Below are 13,740 nucleotides of genomic sequence, written 5' to 3'. Positions count from 1 at the left end.
GAAAGAACAGCACAGGGGGAAAAAAGTGTAAAATGAGCACTAAGTCTCACGGGGCGATCTGTCAATGTGCATACTGACTACTTATTGTGGCTTTGCATGAGGCGAATGTTGGGTGTATAGGTGCCTGACAGTCCTAAGACTCACTCCTGTGCTTTCACACAGAAGCAATGGCAATTCAGTGAATGGAGGCAATGTTCGTCAGGTCACTCCCAGCTACCCGCTTCCATTCACTGTGAACAGGCAGTCATTTAACGAGAACTTGCTCGCTAGTAGCTTTGTCTCGGTGAGCTGAAATGAAGCAGCGAACGACTGCTGAGCGATTTCTCGGATTGTAACCTGTCGGCTCCCATGTCTACTCCAGACAACTATCGTTGAAAATTGCTTGTCTGTGCAGTTTTTCGTTGGCTACTTTTTTCCATGTAAAGCCACCCTGAATTCTCAGCCCTTATCTTCCTCCTCCTGCACATTCCTATTAGCCAATGTACAACCACAGCAAAGTTTAGGACAAATGGCTTGGTAAGTCCAGTGCTTTGAAGGATCTCCTAGTGACGTTCGCTGTATATAGAGGCTGCAGAAGAGAAACTGCCCAACATTTTTAACAAATCTCCCAACCCTCCCTCATAGCAAAAATTGTCAGGTGATTTAAAAAAAAAAAAATTTATGTGAAAAATGCCCAATATGCTCACGGTTTGGTTTCCACATGTGAAAAAAAAAATCGTAGGGGATTCCTGTAGCTAAAAACCAAACAAACCCCATTGCAGTCACATGCAACTGCAATAATTTTTTTATTTTTTATTTTTTTGCCATAGGAAAGGACAATTCTTGAACAATGCAATTATCTGTTCGAGAGAAATTAACAGATTGAAATAAATGTGTTCTTTTCGCATGCAAGTTCTGTCCATATTGTGGTCGGACGGAACACGCCTGTATAAATACAGCCTGACATGGATGTCTCCCTGGCACTACACGATGGTAGGACATGCCTGTAGTGTTTGTAATGCCAATATCTAGGGAGCCATGTGGAAGTCTCCTGTGAACCACACGTGTCTTCCAAGACACTATAGTAGAAAATATTCAATTTCCAGGCTGTCTGAAATAACCTTGTACTACATAGCCAATCCAGGTTCACACACTCTGCCAGCTTCACAATGCTGCATCTAATGGAGGTGAATGTGACATGGACACTAGTATTTCTCCAGAAAGCCTATTATTCGTGGCTCTCCAGCTAATCTCTGCTAACTGCCCCAGTGTGTACCTGCAGCTCAGGTTTCTGAGCTGTGAAGGTACTTGTGTTACAGAGACATGTCCACAGATCAGGCGTCTTGGCTTTCCTGCTGAGCACAACTGCTTAAGATGTTTGTGTAAGGGATTCCTTCTGGGTGAGGAGGCCCAGTGGGGAAGGTTCAGATGTGAACGGAGCAGAATGGGATAAATGCCTCACAAAAGGCAGCTCATGTTACAGGATGTGGGACTGCTAAAAGCTGGCTTATATAGCTTTCACATGCAGTTTTCACTGTGCTCTTCACTGTCTCTTACCTCATCAAATCCATTTATCTGGATTATTAGGCGATCTCTTTAAATTCCCTTAAAAACTACACCCCTTCTGAAAGTAGAATGATGAAAAGGGACTGCAGACAGCTGCAAAGTGACAGGCTATTAAAATGCTGCAGGAAAAGGGGTTTTTTTCACACAAACACAAATGATAAGCGTTCACTATTTGTCCCTGATGGATTGGATGGCTAAATAAGTTTGTTACATAAGAATCGAGATTCTAAATAAAGGTCTGGTTTGGGATGCCCTAAGGACCCAGCATCTAAATACAGCAGTTACTAAATAGCTTTTCATTTAGATCCAAGGCTAGATATGGATGCAATGGAATAGGAAATTATAAAGTATAATTATCCTTTTTGGTAGACTTATTGGCACTTGTGGGTTATCGGTCACCACTGTCTTTAAAATTGATTTCACGAATGTTTCAAGTACATATGTGCATGTGTATTGAAAAAAAATACATGTATGTATGATTTTTTTTTTCCCTCTTTCTCCTAAACACATATGTATAGTATTCAGGTGGTATAAATGCAGCAAATGGTCTCAAAGATGGCGTTGGGTGGTATATATTAAAGTGGTGATGGATAACACACAAGTACTGATTTACTTCTCATGAGCGCAAAAAAAAAGCCACAAACACTCCTAAAGCTACGTGTGAAGCCCCCTTATGGTACAGCTGCTTGTATTGCAATGCGGTGACATTGTAGTCCAGGCTTAAAGGGTTGATCAAGGAGTAACCTTTTTAGCACAAGACCAGTGATTTTTGTAGAATAATAAACCAGAGTACTCTCCTTTTTGTTAGTCAATGCTCTAATCGCCAACTCTGTGGTCTCTGCACCCTTCCAGGCTACTGTCACATGCATGAGCGCTTCTGCCAGTCTCCAGCCTCAACATTGGGTACTGCTGAGGCCAGTGATTAGCTGAAGCGGTCATGCAGGTAACACAAGACAGAGGTATCTAGAAATTGGGTGCAGACCAGAAGGGCTAATCGCTGCAGGTGAGAGCGTTCTGGCTTATTTTACAATAAGTCTTATGTCACTGGGCTTATGCTAAAAACTTTACTCCCTAAACAAACCCTTTAATGCAAGATTAGGACGAAGCCTGCTGTTCCTCTAAACTTGAGAAAAGACCAACTTAGGAAAACTGAGTGACTGTTTTTGTTTGTGGGGGTTTTTTTTCTAAGCAAGAAACCGAGCTATATGGTAGGGTTCAGTCAAACGAGCATATTTTGGCTGCATATTACATAGTGCTGAAAGCGCATTTATTTAGGTTAAGCCAATCCGACTTGCATTTTTCACGCACATGAGAAAAAGTAGCATGTCATAGTTTAGTGTGTATTGTGCACATTTATAGGCTATGGGTTCTTAAATTACGCAGTAAATACACATTACTTGCATATCTGTATATTTACTATGTACCACAGATTTCACAGGCCATACACATGTGAGTGAGCTCCAGGGCTTCCTTCTCATGAGTCTCTGAATGATCCCGCTGCAATAAGACCCCTTTCACATGGCCATATTTTGGCCTTTCATTTTGGTATGACTTACAAATACTGTTGTCTAAGGCCTCATGTCCACAGGGAAAATCAGGCCCGCTACGGATCTTAAATCATATTTTGCCCGTGGACATGAGGCCTAAAGCAGAGAACCCTTCATCCATTGAAAGCCTGTGACAAGATCCCATCACGGCTCTTGGAACACTTTAATAAGCTGTATGCATACAAGCTAGTGGACTATAAAGCTCTTCTGTAGTCATATCCTATATACTTATCTACAAGACAAAACAATGAGGCATTGCTTGTAAACATTTTATAGGAACTTGTTTGATAACACAACTTGACTGCTAAGCCCTGCAGAGCCACCACTATGGCTTTTACTCCTTTTCCTCCGTTCCCACCAGCTTTAAACAAAGTCGGATCTGAATTATTTTAGCTTTGGTATCCACTGCCTCAGCTAATTTTTATATATTTAGTTTTATCACTTCCCGTACGTACTTTGAGTTAGTAATTTAAGACGGAGGTCCGTGAATGACTCTCTGGTTTTCTTTGGAGGCTTTCCACTGGCAATTGTTACGTCTGTGGAAGTCATTACTACAGTGCCCCCACCAACACTCCTCCCAGCTTTCCAGGCAGCCTTAATGTTAGGGTGTAAAGTAGGAAAATAGTATATGTAAAGGGCATGAGGCAAGGAGAAGATCCCATCTGTGATACAAAACAGTTTCCTGGGAAACCAGATGGTGGCGGAAGGAAGGGGAGTGTGGGCTTGTTACTTGTTCCACACAGATAAAGAGCGAGAAGAGGAAGAAAGGAGGAGGGGTGGAGAAGGAGCTTGAAGCAGTGGTTCTTGGGATCTTTCATTCTCCCTTCCCATTCTTTTTTTTCATTCTTGCCAGATGTGAAGGATTCTTTTGCTTTCTTTTTTTTTTTTTTCTTTTTCCTCCTGTTTCTTTTGTGCTGCCAGAGTGGCTTTCAAGAAGTCTTCTTTCTCTAGAGAGGTGCACTCGGGAATACAAGTAAATGGCTGTAACAACCTTTTGCTCACTTGTAGCCTTAATCGGTTTTGATATTTCCGGACGAAGCAGAGTATTTTAAGAATGGCGCAGCATCTGCATCGCTGTGTACCGGCATCTGGAAGTTTAATGCCTTTATTATAGCCTGACCTGAGTAGAAAACTAAGGAGGACTCGTTAAGGATGGGATGCTTCAGCTCTGTCCCACAAGAGGATGTCATTGTAGTAGGGTGAGTATGTCTCTATAGTGTCTGGAGGAGGCATTGATATGGCTGAGAAAGTTGAAAGGAGACAGGCTTTCTTGGTTTTAGTTCCATTGGAACTTGCTGCTTGTGAGAACTTAGGTCTCATGTTTCCTCTTTGGGAATTGAGCTCAGACATGCTCAGTCACTGCACTACCCTCTTATATAAATGTTTTTAGCTTTTTTTTTTTTTTTTTCCCAGTCCAACAAAGCAGATATTTGCTTTTTATAACAGATTTTGGTTTGGTGTTTCTGCTACTTTTAGTTATGCGCTTGTAGATCGATCTCCGGAGGTTTGCCATTATGTAGTATCCAGGTTTGTAAAGCTGAAAAAAAAACCATCTTCAATGTATGCAGGAGATGTGATTACAATAGTATTGGTTTTGTTAATATCTCTAATCCAACAATGTCTGTACGGCCTTGTCTACAAATACCATATTTTTGTGTCTTTGTACTTCCATTCACTGATAAAAACAGAGATCTTGAAAAATGGTAAAGTATTGATGCACCAGGTATATTTTGAAAAGTAGGAAAAACTTCATGGAAACCTATATTGTAAATGGAGATGGGCGGAAAGTCAGGCTACGTTTACATCTGTGTTCCGGTTTTCATCTTCCTCTTCCGTAATGAGTGGGGAAAACAAAAGGCTGGGTCCATGCTATGACTGAAACAAATGGCAGCCGACTGACCCCCATTGACTTTGTCATTTTGGCTGATGCACTTCAGTATTTTCCTTCACAAATGGTGCAATTTCATCTTAGATTTTGTGACCGATCTACGGCAGGGGCTCTGAGCGGAGCCTCTGACGCAGATGGAAATAGAGCTTTACGCTCACCATAGATGCACACGTTTTGTGGTGTTTTTTTTTTTTTTTTTTTTTCATCTAGAAAGTATTTGTGACTGAATTAAACGTTCTGACCTATAGCGCAAAACATCTCTCCATGTGTTGAATAATAAAACTCTGAAAATGTATTCCGATATTTGATGCGGTGAGTTAATGCATCAGAGTCTGACTTCCATTAGTCAGGAGTGGCACTGTTCTTACAGTGTAACTATTATTGGTACAGATGCTCTTAAAGGCCAAATACCTGCAGCCTTACCGTCCCGGCTGGACTTGGACTCTGGCCACTGTTAGGCAGGAGGTGCCAGATAGTTATGTTCAAGGAAAACTATAGTAATGTTACTCTAATGATGATTATATCTTATTTGCAGAACACCCACTTCCCGAGACAGCAGCTTTGTGGAAAAGATGAAGAAAACTGTAAGTGGATTTATAACTTTTTTTGCACAGTTGTTGACTGTGAACTATTGATGATTATTGAGCTCACTTTGTTGGCTAAACTAAGGGTCCAGTTAGACTAACTGATTTCTCGTTTGAACGCGCGAATGACATCGTTAGCCGGGCAGCCTGTTTCCCCGAATATTGGCGCGCATGCAGGCAGGTACTCTGTAAGGACTATGCTTTAGTATCTGTCCTTAGAGTATGCTCGCTCATCTCTATTTACGATCCTTCATCGTTCTTCTGTTGGCTGCACAGACCGCTTTATCGCTCTTTAGCTCATTTAAACAAGCTTTGTAATGATGACTGTTTGTTTTAAAAAAAAAAAAAATCTTAAATCAATGGATATGCGGCAAATCTTGTATTCTAGTATTAGTCAGTAACCCTGATGTCAATGGTCTGACTCAGCCAGGAAAGTAGGAGACCTTTTGTTGAGTGTAATTAAGGTGCTTGTGTATTGTGAGTTGGCATAGACGCACATGGAGTCGGCTTGTTTGACATATTCTTAAAGGGCTAGGCGTATACAGATACTGTAAAGGAAGACTGAATGTAAAGTTAGTAGCTAATGTAAGTGCAGATATGAGGGAGATCTATTAATCATGGGGGCTATATTTTCAGTTCTGTGTCTACTGCTATTGGGAAAACCCTATTGTCAGTATCTTCCCGGCCAGATGGCTAAAGGTTATATATTGGAAGTGGCTCTGAGTGTTAAATAGAGATAAGATATAACTACAGTCAGGCTAAGGCCAGCTTCACATGCCATAAATGCTGTGAAATTTCCATGTCTGATTTTTACATGGGCAGATAAATTGCCGGCAGCTAGTGCCAATTGGCGATACAGCAAGTCATTCGGTTCCCATTTACTACATTTCTATATGTTGCAATTAGCAAGCAGCTTCGTTTCCATTAATGTTGATCACACATCCTCTGTTTTTACAATGGATATGCTGCTGGACAAACCGTAACCTTTTATTTAAAAAAAATAAAAAATAAAATAATTCATTCTGAAAAAATGCAATCTTTGACAAACTAGAATTTTTTTATCGTTTAATCGTTACTTTGAGCAGCGATCGCGTGTGAACGATTGTTCAGTTGTTCGTGTAAAAGGCCCCAGATGAGTTATTCCAGCGGTAACTTATTCCCTATCCACTTTTGGAACTCGCGGGTCGTCTGGTCCCCTGTATGTCTAGCAATGAATGGGGCAGCGGTACACAACTGCTCCATTCATTTTAATCAATGTGGCCGAGCATGTGTGCTGCTGCTCCACTCACTGCCAGTCATATGGGGGACCCACAAGACCCCATTTTTGCAATCCGTGGAGGTCACAGCAGTCGGACCCCCACCAATCAGATAGTTATTCCCTATCATAGGAATAGCTTATTACTGGAATATAATCCCCCTAAGACTTCAGTGTTCCTGCCTTATGAAAAACATCACCTGTAATTACCTATATATAGTTGAACCACTGAAGAGCTTTGTATGATGGAGTGTCAAGTGAAATTTTTTTTTTCTTTTCAATAATGCCGTTTCTTTTTTTTTTATTTATTTTTTTCCTGATGCTTAAGGTGTGTATATACTCGATTTCATTTTTTTCCACAGGGCAAAAATATAGTAGTATTCTATGGATCTCAGACAGGAACTGGAGAAGAGTTTGCTAATCGGCTTGCTAAGGATGCTCACCGCTATGGGATGCGTGGTATGGCAGCAGACCCTGAAGAATTTGAAATGGTGAGTACATAGTAGTCACATGTTCTAGGGCATTTATTGCTGTTGCTATATGGCCCATCAAGCTGCTTACAGGAGTCTCTAAGGATGCTTTGGCGTGGGCCAGAATTTGCCTGCAGGACAAGCCTAAATCCACAGCTTATTCTGCAACTGCGGAATTCAATCTCAAAATTCGCAGGTAGCCTGTAGATTTTGGTGTGGAATTTACCATGACCTTCAGGCTAATTCTGGCCCTTGTGGAGGCACCCTGAGGAGTCAAGTTCTTTACAAGAGCGTTTCTGTAGAAATGGTCACATGAACTCTCTTGCTCCATAAAGCATCATACTGGTCCACATAATTCATTATTGACCAGATACCCTCTATTACAGCCACCTGACCAGGAATACAGATGGCTATTTAGTGGGCCCTAGTATCCACTACTAGCTTAATGTTGTTGGTCATGTAATAGAGCCTTACCCTCCTTCTCGGGTTCTTAACTTTGCTACATTAGGAGTAGAAGAAAATTCCTACATAACACTTTTATGGTCTCAGAATAAAGCGCCATGGTAAAAACTCTTTCATAGAATGCTAGTTGGAAGGGACCTCCAGGGTCATCGGGTCCAACCCCCTGCTCAGTGCAAGATTTACTAAATCATCCCAGACAGATATTTGTCCAGCCTTTGTTTAAACACTTCCATTGAAGGAGAACTCGCCACCTCCTGTGGTAACCTGTTCCACCCATTGATCACCTTCACTGTCAAAGTTTATTTTTTATTTTTTCTTATACCTAATTTGTGTCTCCTCCCTTTCAGTTTCATCCCATTGCTTCCAGTCTTTCCTTGTGCAAATGAGAATAGGGCTTATCCCTCTGCACCGTGACAGCCCTTCAGATATTTGTAGACAGCTATTAAATCTCCCCTCGGCTTTTTTTTTTTTCCAAGCTAAACATTCCCAGATCCTTTAACCGTTCCTCCTAGGACATGATTTGCAGACTGCTCACCATCTTGGTAACTCTTCTCTGAACTTGCTCCAGTTTGTCTGTCTTTTTTAAAGTGGGGTGCCCAGAACTGGACACAGTATTCCAGATGAGGTCTGACTAAGGAAAAGTAGAGGGGGATAATGACCTCACGTGATCTAGACTCTATGCTTTTCTCAATACATCTCAGAATTGTGTTTGCCTTTTTGGCTGCTGCATCACATTGTTGACTCGTATTCAGTCTATGGTCTATTAGTATACCCAAGTCTTTTTCACAGATGTTGCTGCTTGGCCCGACTTCTCACATTCTATATGGACAAGAAAAATGAAAATCGCACAGATGTAGGACTTTGCATTTCTCCTTGTTAAATACCATTCTGTTAACTGCTGCCCACTGTTTAAGCTTTTCTAGATCTTTTTTTAATACTCTCACTCTCTTCTACGTTAGCTATCCCCCCTAGCTTTGTGTTGTCGGTATATTTTGATCAGTTTCATATCAATTCCTTCCTCCAGATCATTTATAAAAATGTTGAACAAGCCTTGTGGTACCCCACTTGATACATTCTTCCACTTGGATGTGCAGCCATTTATGACCACTTTTTGCGTACGCTCACTCAGCCAGTTGGGAATCCACCTAACAGTTGCCTTGTCAAGTCCATATTTTGGTCATTCTTTTTTAATAAGGCCGCCTGCAGGCGGCCGGGTCGGATCCCAATGCGAGCATTTTTGCAGCGGGACCTGACCCGAGCTCCTGCAGGGACCAGTGCGGTGCTCACCTCTTCTGTGTTTCCGGCTTTGTGGTGCCAGCCAGCCGGCGCATGTGCAGAGCGGAGCTGGCGGCCCGGGAGTGATATTTCTGTGCGGGCCTCTGTGAGACCCGCACAAAAATAGAGCATGCCACGATTTGTTTTCTGCGTGCATTCTCTGCGTCCGTCTGCATAGGATTGCATATTGTAATTCAATCCTATGGAGGCGGAAATTCTGCGGGAAATACCGCCGCAGAATTTCCGCCCGTGTACAGGAGGCCTTAGAGTGGTGCGAGATACTTTGTCAAATGCTTTACTAAAGTACAGTGTATATATACCACATTTCCCTGATCAACCCACTCGGTGATTCTGTCATAGAAGGAAATAGATTAGTCTGGCATGACTTGTTTGTTACAAACCCATGCTGGCTCTGGTTAATTAATCCATTTTCATCCAAGTACTTGCATACATGCTACTTAATTTGTTCAAAGATCTCTTACCAGTATAGAAGTCAGGCTCACGGCCCTGTAGTTTCCTGGATCACCCTTCCCTTTTTTTGATCATGGGCACAACATTTGCGTTTTCCCATCTACTGGGACGTCTCCTGTTCTCAAGGAATTTTCAAAGATTATGGCGAGTGGCTCAGCAATTGCCTCTGCTGCTTCCTTTAGTATCCTAATATGTAATTCATGTGGACCTGGAGACTTGAATTCACTTATGTTAGCTATGTGTTCCCTCACTATCTCTGTTTATTGCTATCCTGCATGTTTTCATTACCCCACTAGCACAGGGAAGATCAGTTGGTGTTCCATCCACTTTCTGAGAGAAAAGGAATAAAAAATAGGAATTTAAAAGTTCAGCCTTCTCAGTGCTGTGTAGGTATACGTTCTGCAACTGAGAAATAGAATTTTGGCATACCTAAATGAAAACCCAATTCTAATAAAAGTTAGTGACTCTACACTGTTCCCACTCCACTCGTCTTGTATTAGCTGTATTGCATAATGTTGTTGCACAATCCAATCAAGGCCCATGGCTATGCCATTCCTTCCTGTTAATGTCCTATCATGTGGCCTTGATTGTGTGGAATTTGAGTCATCTGAGAGCTGGCAAACGAGGCTAGGGATCACTGAGGTGGGAACAGCATGGAAGCACAAAGGGTAGAGTATTGAGATTTTTTTTTCACAGTTTTAGTTAAAACTAATTTGTAAATGCCAGAAAACTCATTTGAGCAGCGCAGACCTATAGAGTTTAAAAGCCTAAGATTTTTTATTTCAACTTGAAAGTGTCCTAGGATGAGATTTATGGGCAGCCCAGAAGCAGATTCTGCCTTCAGACCCTTTCCCACTGGACTGCGCATAGATTTTCCTGCCCGGTTGCCTTCCGCAGCCTTGCTTCCTTAATCTTCTTGTCTGTATAGGCATTCTCTCCACAACCTGCACTGACAGTAACCACTGTATAACCTTACCGAACAACCCCTTTAAAATCACTTATTTGTAGTATGTGTTATAGCCATATAACTGACTACAAAATGGGTCCTACTGGATTGGGCCATTTATTCATTTTTTTTATTTTTTTTTCCCAGTCGTCTCCATGACAGCACCAATTGAGAGAGCCGCCTCCTGGTTGGACAGGAACACCCCAAGAGGTTAAAGGCTCCCTCCCTCTCCCACCTTCCTCAGTGTTTTCCTGTCCTGCCAGGAGGCAGGATCCCCGAGAGATGCTGGGGGAGACGCCAGCATTAGGATACTAACCGGCGGATCGGAGGATAGTGGGTCAGCCTGTCCTCCCTTCCTGACGAGCGGCTCCCGGGACGCCACGTGGGGTGGTTCCCCCGGGCCAGGTTCCTCCCACGGCGGCCCATGAGGGCTACAAAGCGGGTCCCCAGCTCTTCTCCGTCTGCTCTGGCTGCATAGGACGAGGCGTGGCACTCTGAGTCCCTTTGGCGCGTGGCGGAGGGGATTACGTGACCGGCGCGATGTCGGCATCACCAGACACGAGGAGGGGGTGGGACTTGGCGTTTAGGCGCCAAATTTGAAGAAAATTCTGAAGGAACCTGAGAGAACATCTACAGGAACATGTAAGCCATTGCTATAAGGCTGGCTTGTATTGCTCCAGAGTGTCTGCAGCACTGTTAGTCAGATGAGTGCTCCAGCACTAGGCGTCGCTGAATCTTCAGCTACAGTGGGGGCTGTAACTAGCCCGCGGGGCAAAAAAGATTATGAAAAAAATCCATTGTACAGTGTTTGGAATGTTGCATCCTTATCCACAAAAAACGGTCTACCAGGGGGATAAAAAAGACGCCCCTCCCAGAACAAAACCTAAAAATGCGCAGAGTGCAGATCGAGACTGCTGGCCACGTATGAGAGGCCTCTCTGCAAGGCATGTGTAGCCAGGCTGGTTAAAAAGGGATTAAGGGGATTCCTAGAAGATGTCAGGAAGCTGGTCAAGGAGGAGGTGCGATCAGCTCTTGCGTCACAAATGGCACCACCAGCAGGGGCATCCAGGGCTAAGCGCCAGAAAAGGTCGTATAGCCCGGAGGAAGGTGGAAGGGGGGGCTTTTAGCCGCCTCCTGGTTGGACAGGAACACACTGAGGTTAAAAGCTCCCCCCTCTCCCACCTTCCTCAGTGGTTTCTAACGAATTGCCGGGGGTAGGAGCTTAACTTAACTCTTTTTCCCTAAATTTTTTTTTTTTTTTTGAAATTTTATATTTTATAAATTTTTCCTAGTACTACTTTAAATATATCCCCTTTTTTTGAGGGAGGGGGGGGGGGGGGGTGTACGGGTGGAGACTCCTGAAAACCTGATTATCAGGTAAGTATAATCACCTTTTTTCTTATTATCTGGTCAGTCATATTGGTAACCCTATTGGTTCATTCATATGGCAATGTTTCCTGGCTGTGTACTGTCCATGTATTCCACACAGTACATGGGCCCACAGTAGTTTATATGATAGTATTCACGTTGTCTTTTCACATGGATTGGAAAAGTGTGTGTGTGTGTGTGTGTGTGTGTGTGTGTGTGTGTGGTTTTTCTCGCAGATGCTGAAAGAAAAAGCGCTGCATGCCTGTCCCAAAACTAGGCAGCTGGGAGGAAAGTGGTAGAACTCCATTAAATTCAATGGGGTCTACCCAGCAGTGTGTGGTTCCATCCAGAGACTGACTGAGCAGTTTGGCTGCAGGGATTCCCCCTTCCTGCTCCCCGAACGCAGCGCAGATGTGATGCCGCCCTCAGTCATTATGTCCTGCATTGTTTAATGTGGAAAATATAGTGGCAATGATAGATTTTTGAACCACAGTGCAAATTATAGTCCATTAACATTGGGCAATTGACTTCTTATGATAACGTACCAACTTAACCTCTAGGGCAAATTTCATACGTTATTTGTACACAGGAAAAATACACACTCTTAAAACCAATATTCAAAACAACAATCCTCAAATAATTCTGTGTAATGTTGGTGCTTTTTTTTTTTTTTTCCACCTAACTGTAATATTCGGGGGTTCTTGTGTTCCGTGACAGTATTGTTCAGCTGTTGAGGCCTTTGTGCTGCTGGCTGCATGTTTAATCAATTAGAATTCCTCTGTGGGACCGTGCATGCAGCTAATAGGAATTATCAAAAACAGCCTTTTATATAGAAACCATCCAGAACTCTGCAATAGCACCCCATTCTTATGTTAAAGAAGCAAACCAGACAATGGAAGCTAGACACAGCCATTCTCTATTCATGTCTGAGCCATGGCTAAGTCAGGTGCTGCAATAGTCTGCTGTGCGAATCGTGTGTGTGTGTTATGATTGCTGGGGGGGTCAAATTCTTACAACTTGTGATGTTGTGGCAGATTTATTTCACAATTTACTAGAATTTTATATATTCAATTTAACAAGGCGAACCTAGAAAACGCCATAGTCTTTCCCTGAAAACCTATCACAACTATTTCAGATTGCCTTTTATTTACCCAATTGTTGGATATCAGATAAAAACTTTTTGAAAGCATATAGTATTTGGTATGCGTATATATTGGACAATACGTTATACTAATTTTTATTTTTTTTTGTTCTGCAGGTGGATCTTGGTCGGCTTACGGAGATTGATAACTCTCTTGCTGTGTTCTGCATGGCTACATACGGTGAAGGGGACCCTACTGACAATGCTCAGGACTTCTATGATTGGTTGCAGGAAGCGGATGTTGATCTCAACGGACTGAAATTTGCAGTGAGTTCTATTGTTAATATTGAAAAGTGTCAATGAGCACATACTGGTAACTGAAATGCCATTCAATATCAATAGAGGGTAATCTGGGATGTAATGGTGTATTGAAGCATTTACATGCAAGAAAGTGGTGTAAAGGCTTACATTCTTTAATCTTTTTGTTTTTATTACTGAACTTTGCAATGGTTTCTCCCTCTTCTTAGGTGTTTGGTCTTGGAAACAAAACTTATGAGCACTTCAATGCTATGGGAAAATACGTAGACAAAAGACTGGAGGAGCTGGGTGCTGAAAGAATCTTTGAACTAGGAAGTGGAGATGATGATGGCAAGTGAGTACCACATGTACATAATTTACTTGTGTTCCTTCTTACATGCTAATGGGGTAAAGGGATATTCCTAGAATCCACAATTATCACCTATCCACATGTCTGATTGCTGGAACTCCCACTGAGAGTGAGCTTGTGTCCACCATTCCTCCTACTTCACCACTGCAGTGAGGAGGAGCTTAAATGGCAAAGTGGCCAT

At 42.5% G+C, this 13,740-nt stretch overlaps 1 protein-coding gene across 4 annotated transcripts in view; it reads left to right on the top strand.

Moving 5' to 3' along the window:
• Window positions 1-13,740, top strand: part of POR (cytochrome p450 oxidoreductase) — a 60,837-nt gene that overhangs the window by 28,410 nt on the left and 18,687 nt on the right. For 3 of the 4 annotated variants that reach the window (XM_066575127.1, XM_066575125.1, XM_066575124.1), the window contains exons 3-6: window positions 5,516-5,564; window positions 7,182-7,310; window positions 13,070-13,219; window positions 13,420-13,544. In XM_066575127.1, the coding sequence (XP_066431224.1) occupies window positions 5,516-5,564; window positions 7,182-7,310; window positions 13,070-13,219; window positions 13,420-13,544 (453 nt within the window). Of the gene's footprint in view, window positions 1-3,993; window positions 4,292-5,515; window positions 5,565-7,181; window positions 7,311-13,069; window positions 13,220-13,419; window positions 13,545-13,740 lie in introns of those variants that run through there. The other variant, XM_066575126.1, reaches the window with a different exon arrangement.

This window comes from Eleutherodactylus coqui, chromosome 1 (genome assembly GCF_035609145.1).
Source record: "Eleutherodactylus coqui strain aEleCoq1 chromosome 1, aEleCoq1.hap1, whole genome shotgun sequence".
NCBI classification, from domain to species: Eukaryota; Metazoa; Chordata; class Amphibia; order Anura; family Eleutherodactylidae; genus Eleutherodactylus; species Eleutherodactylus coqui.
The sequence above is the reverse complement of the archived record's forward strand: the minus strand, read 5'-3'. Positions and strand labels throughout refer to the sequence as shown.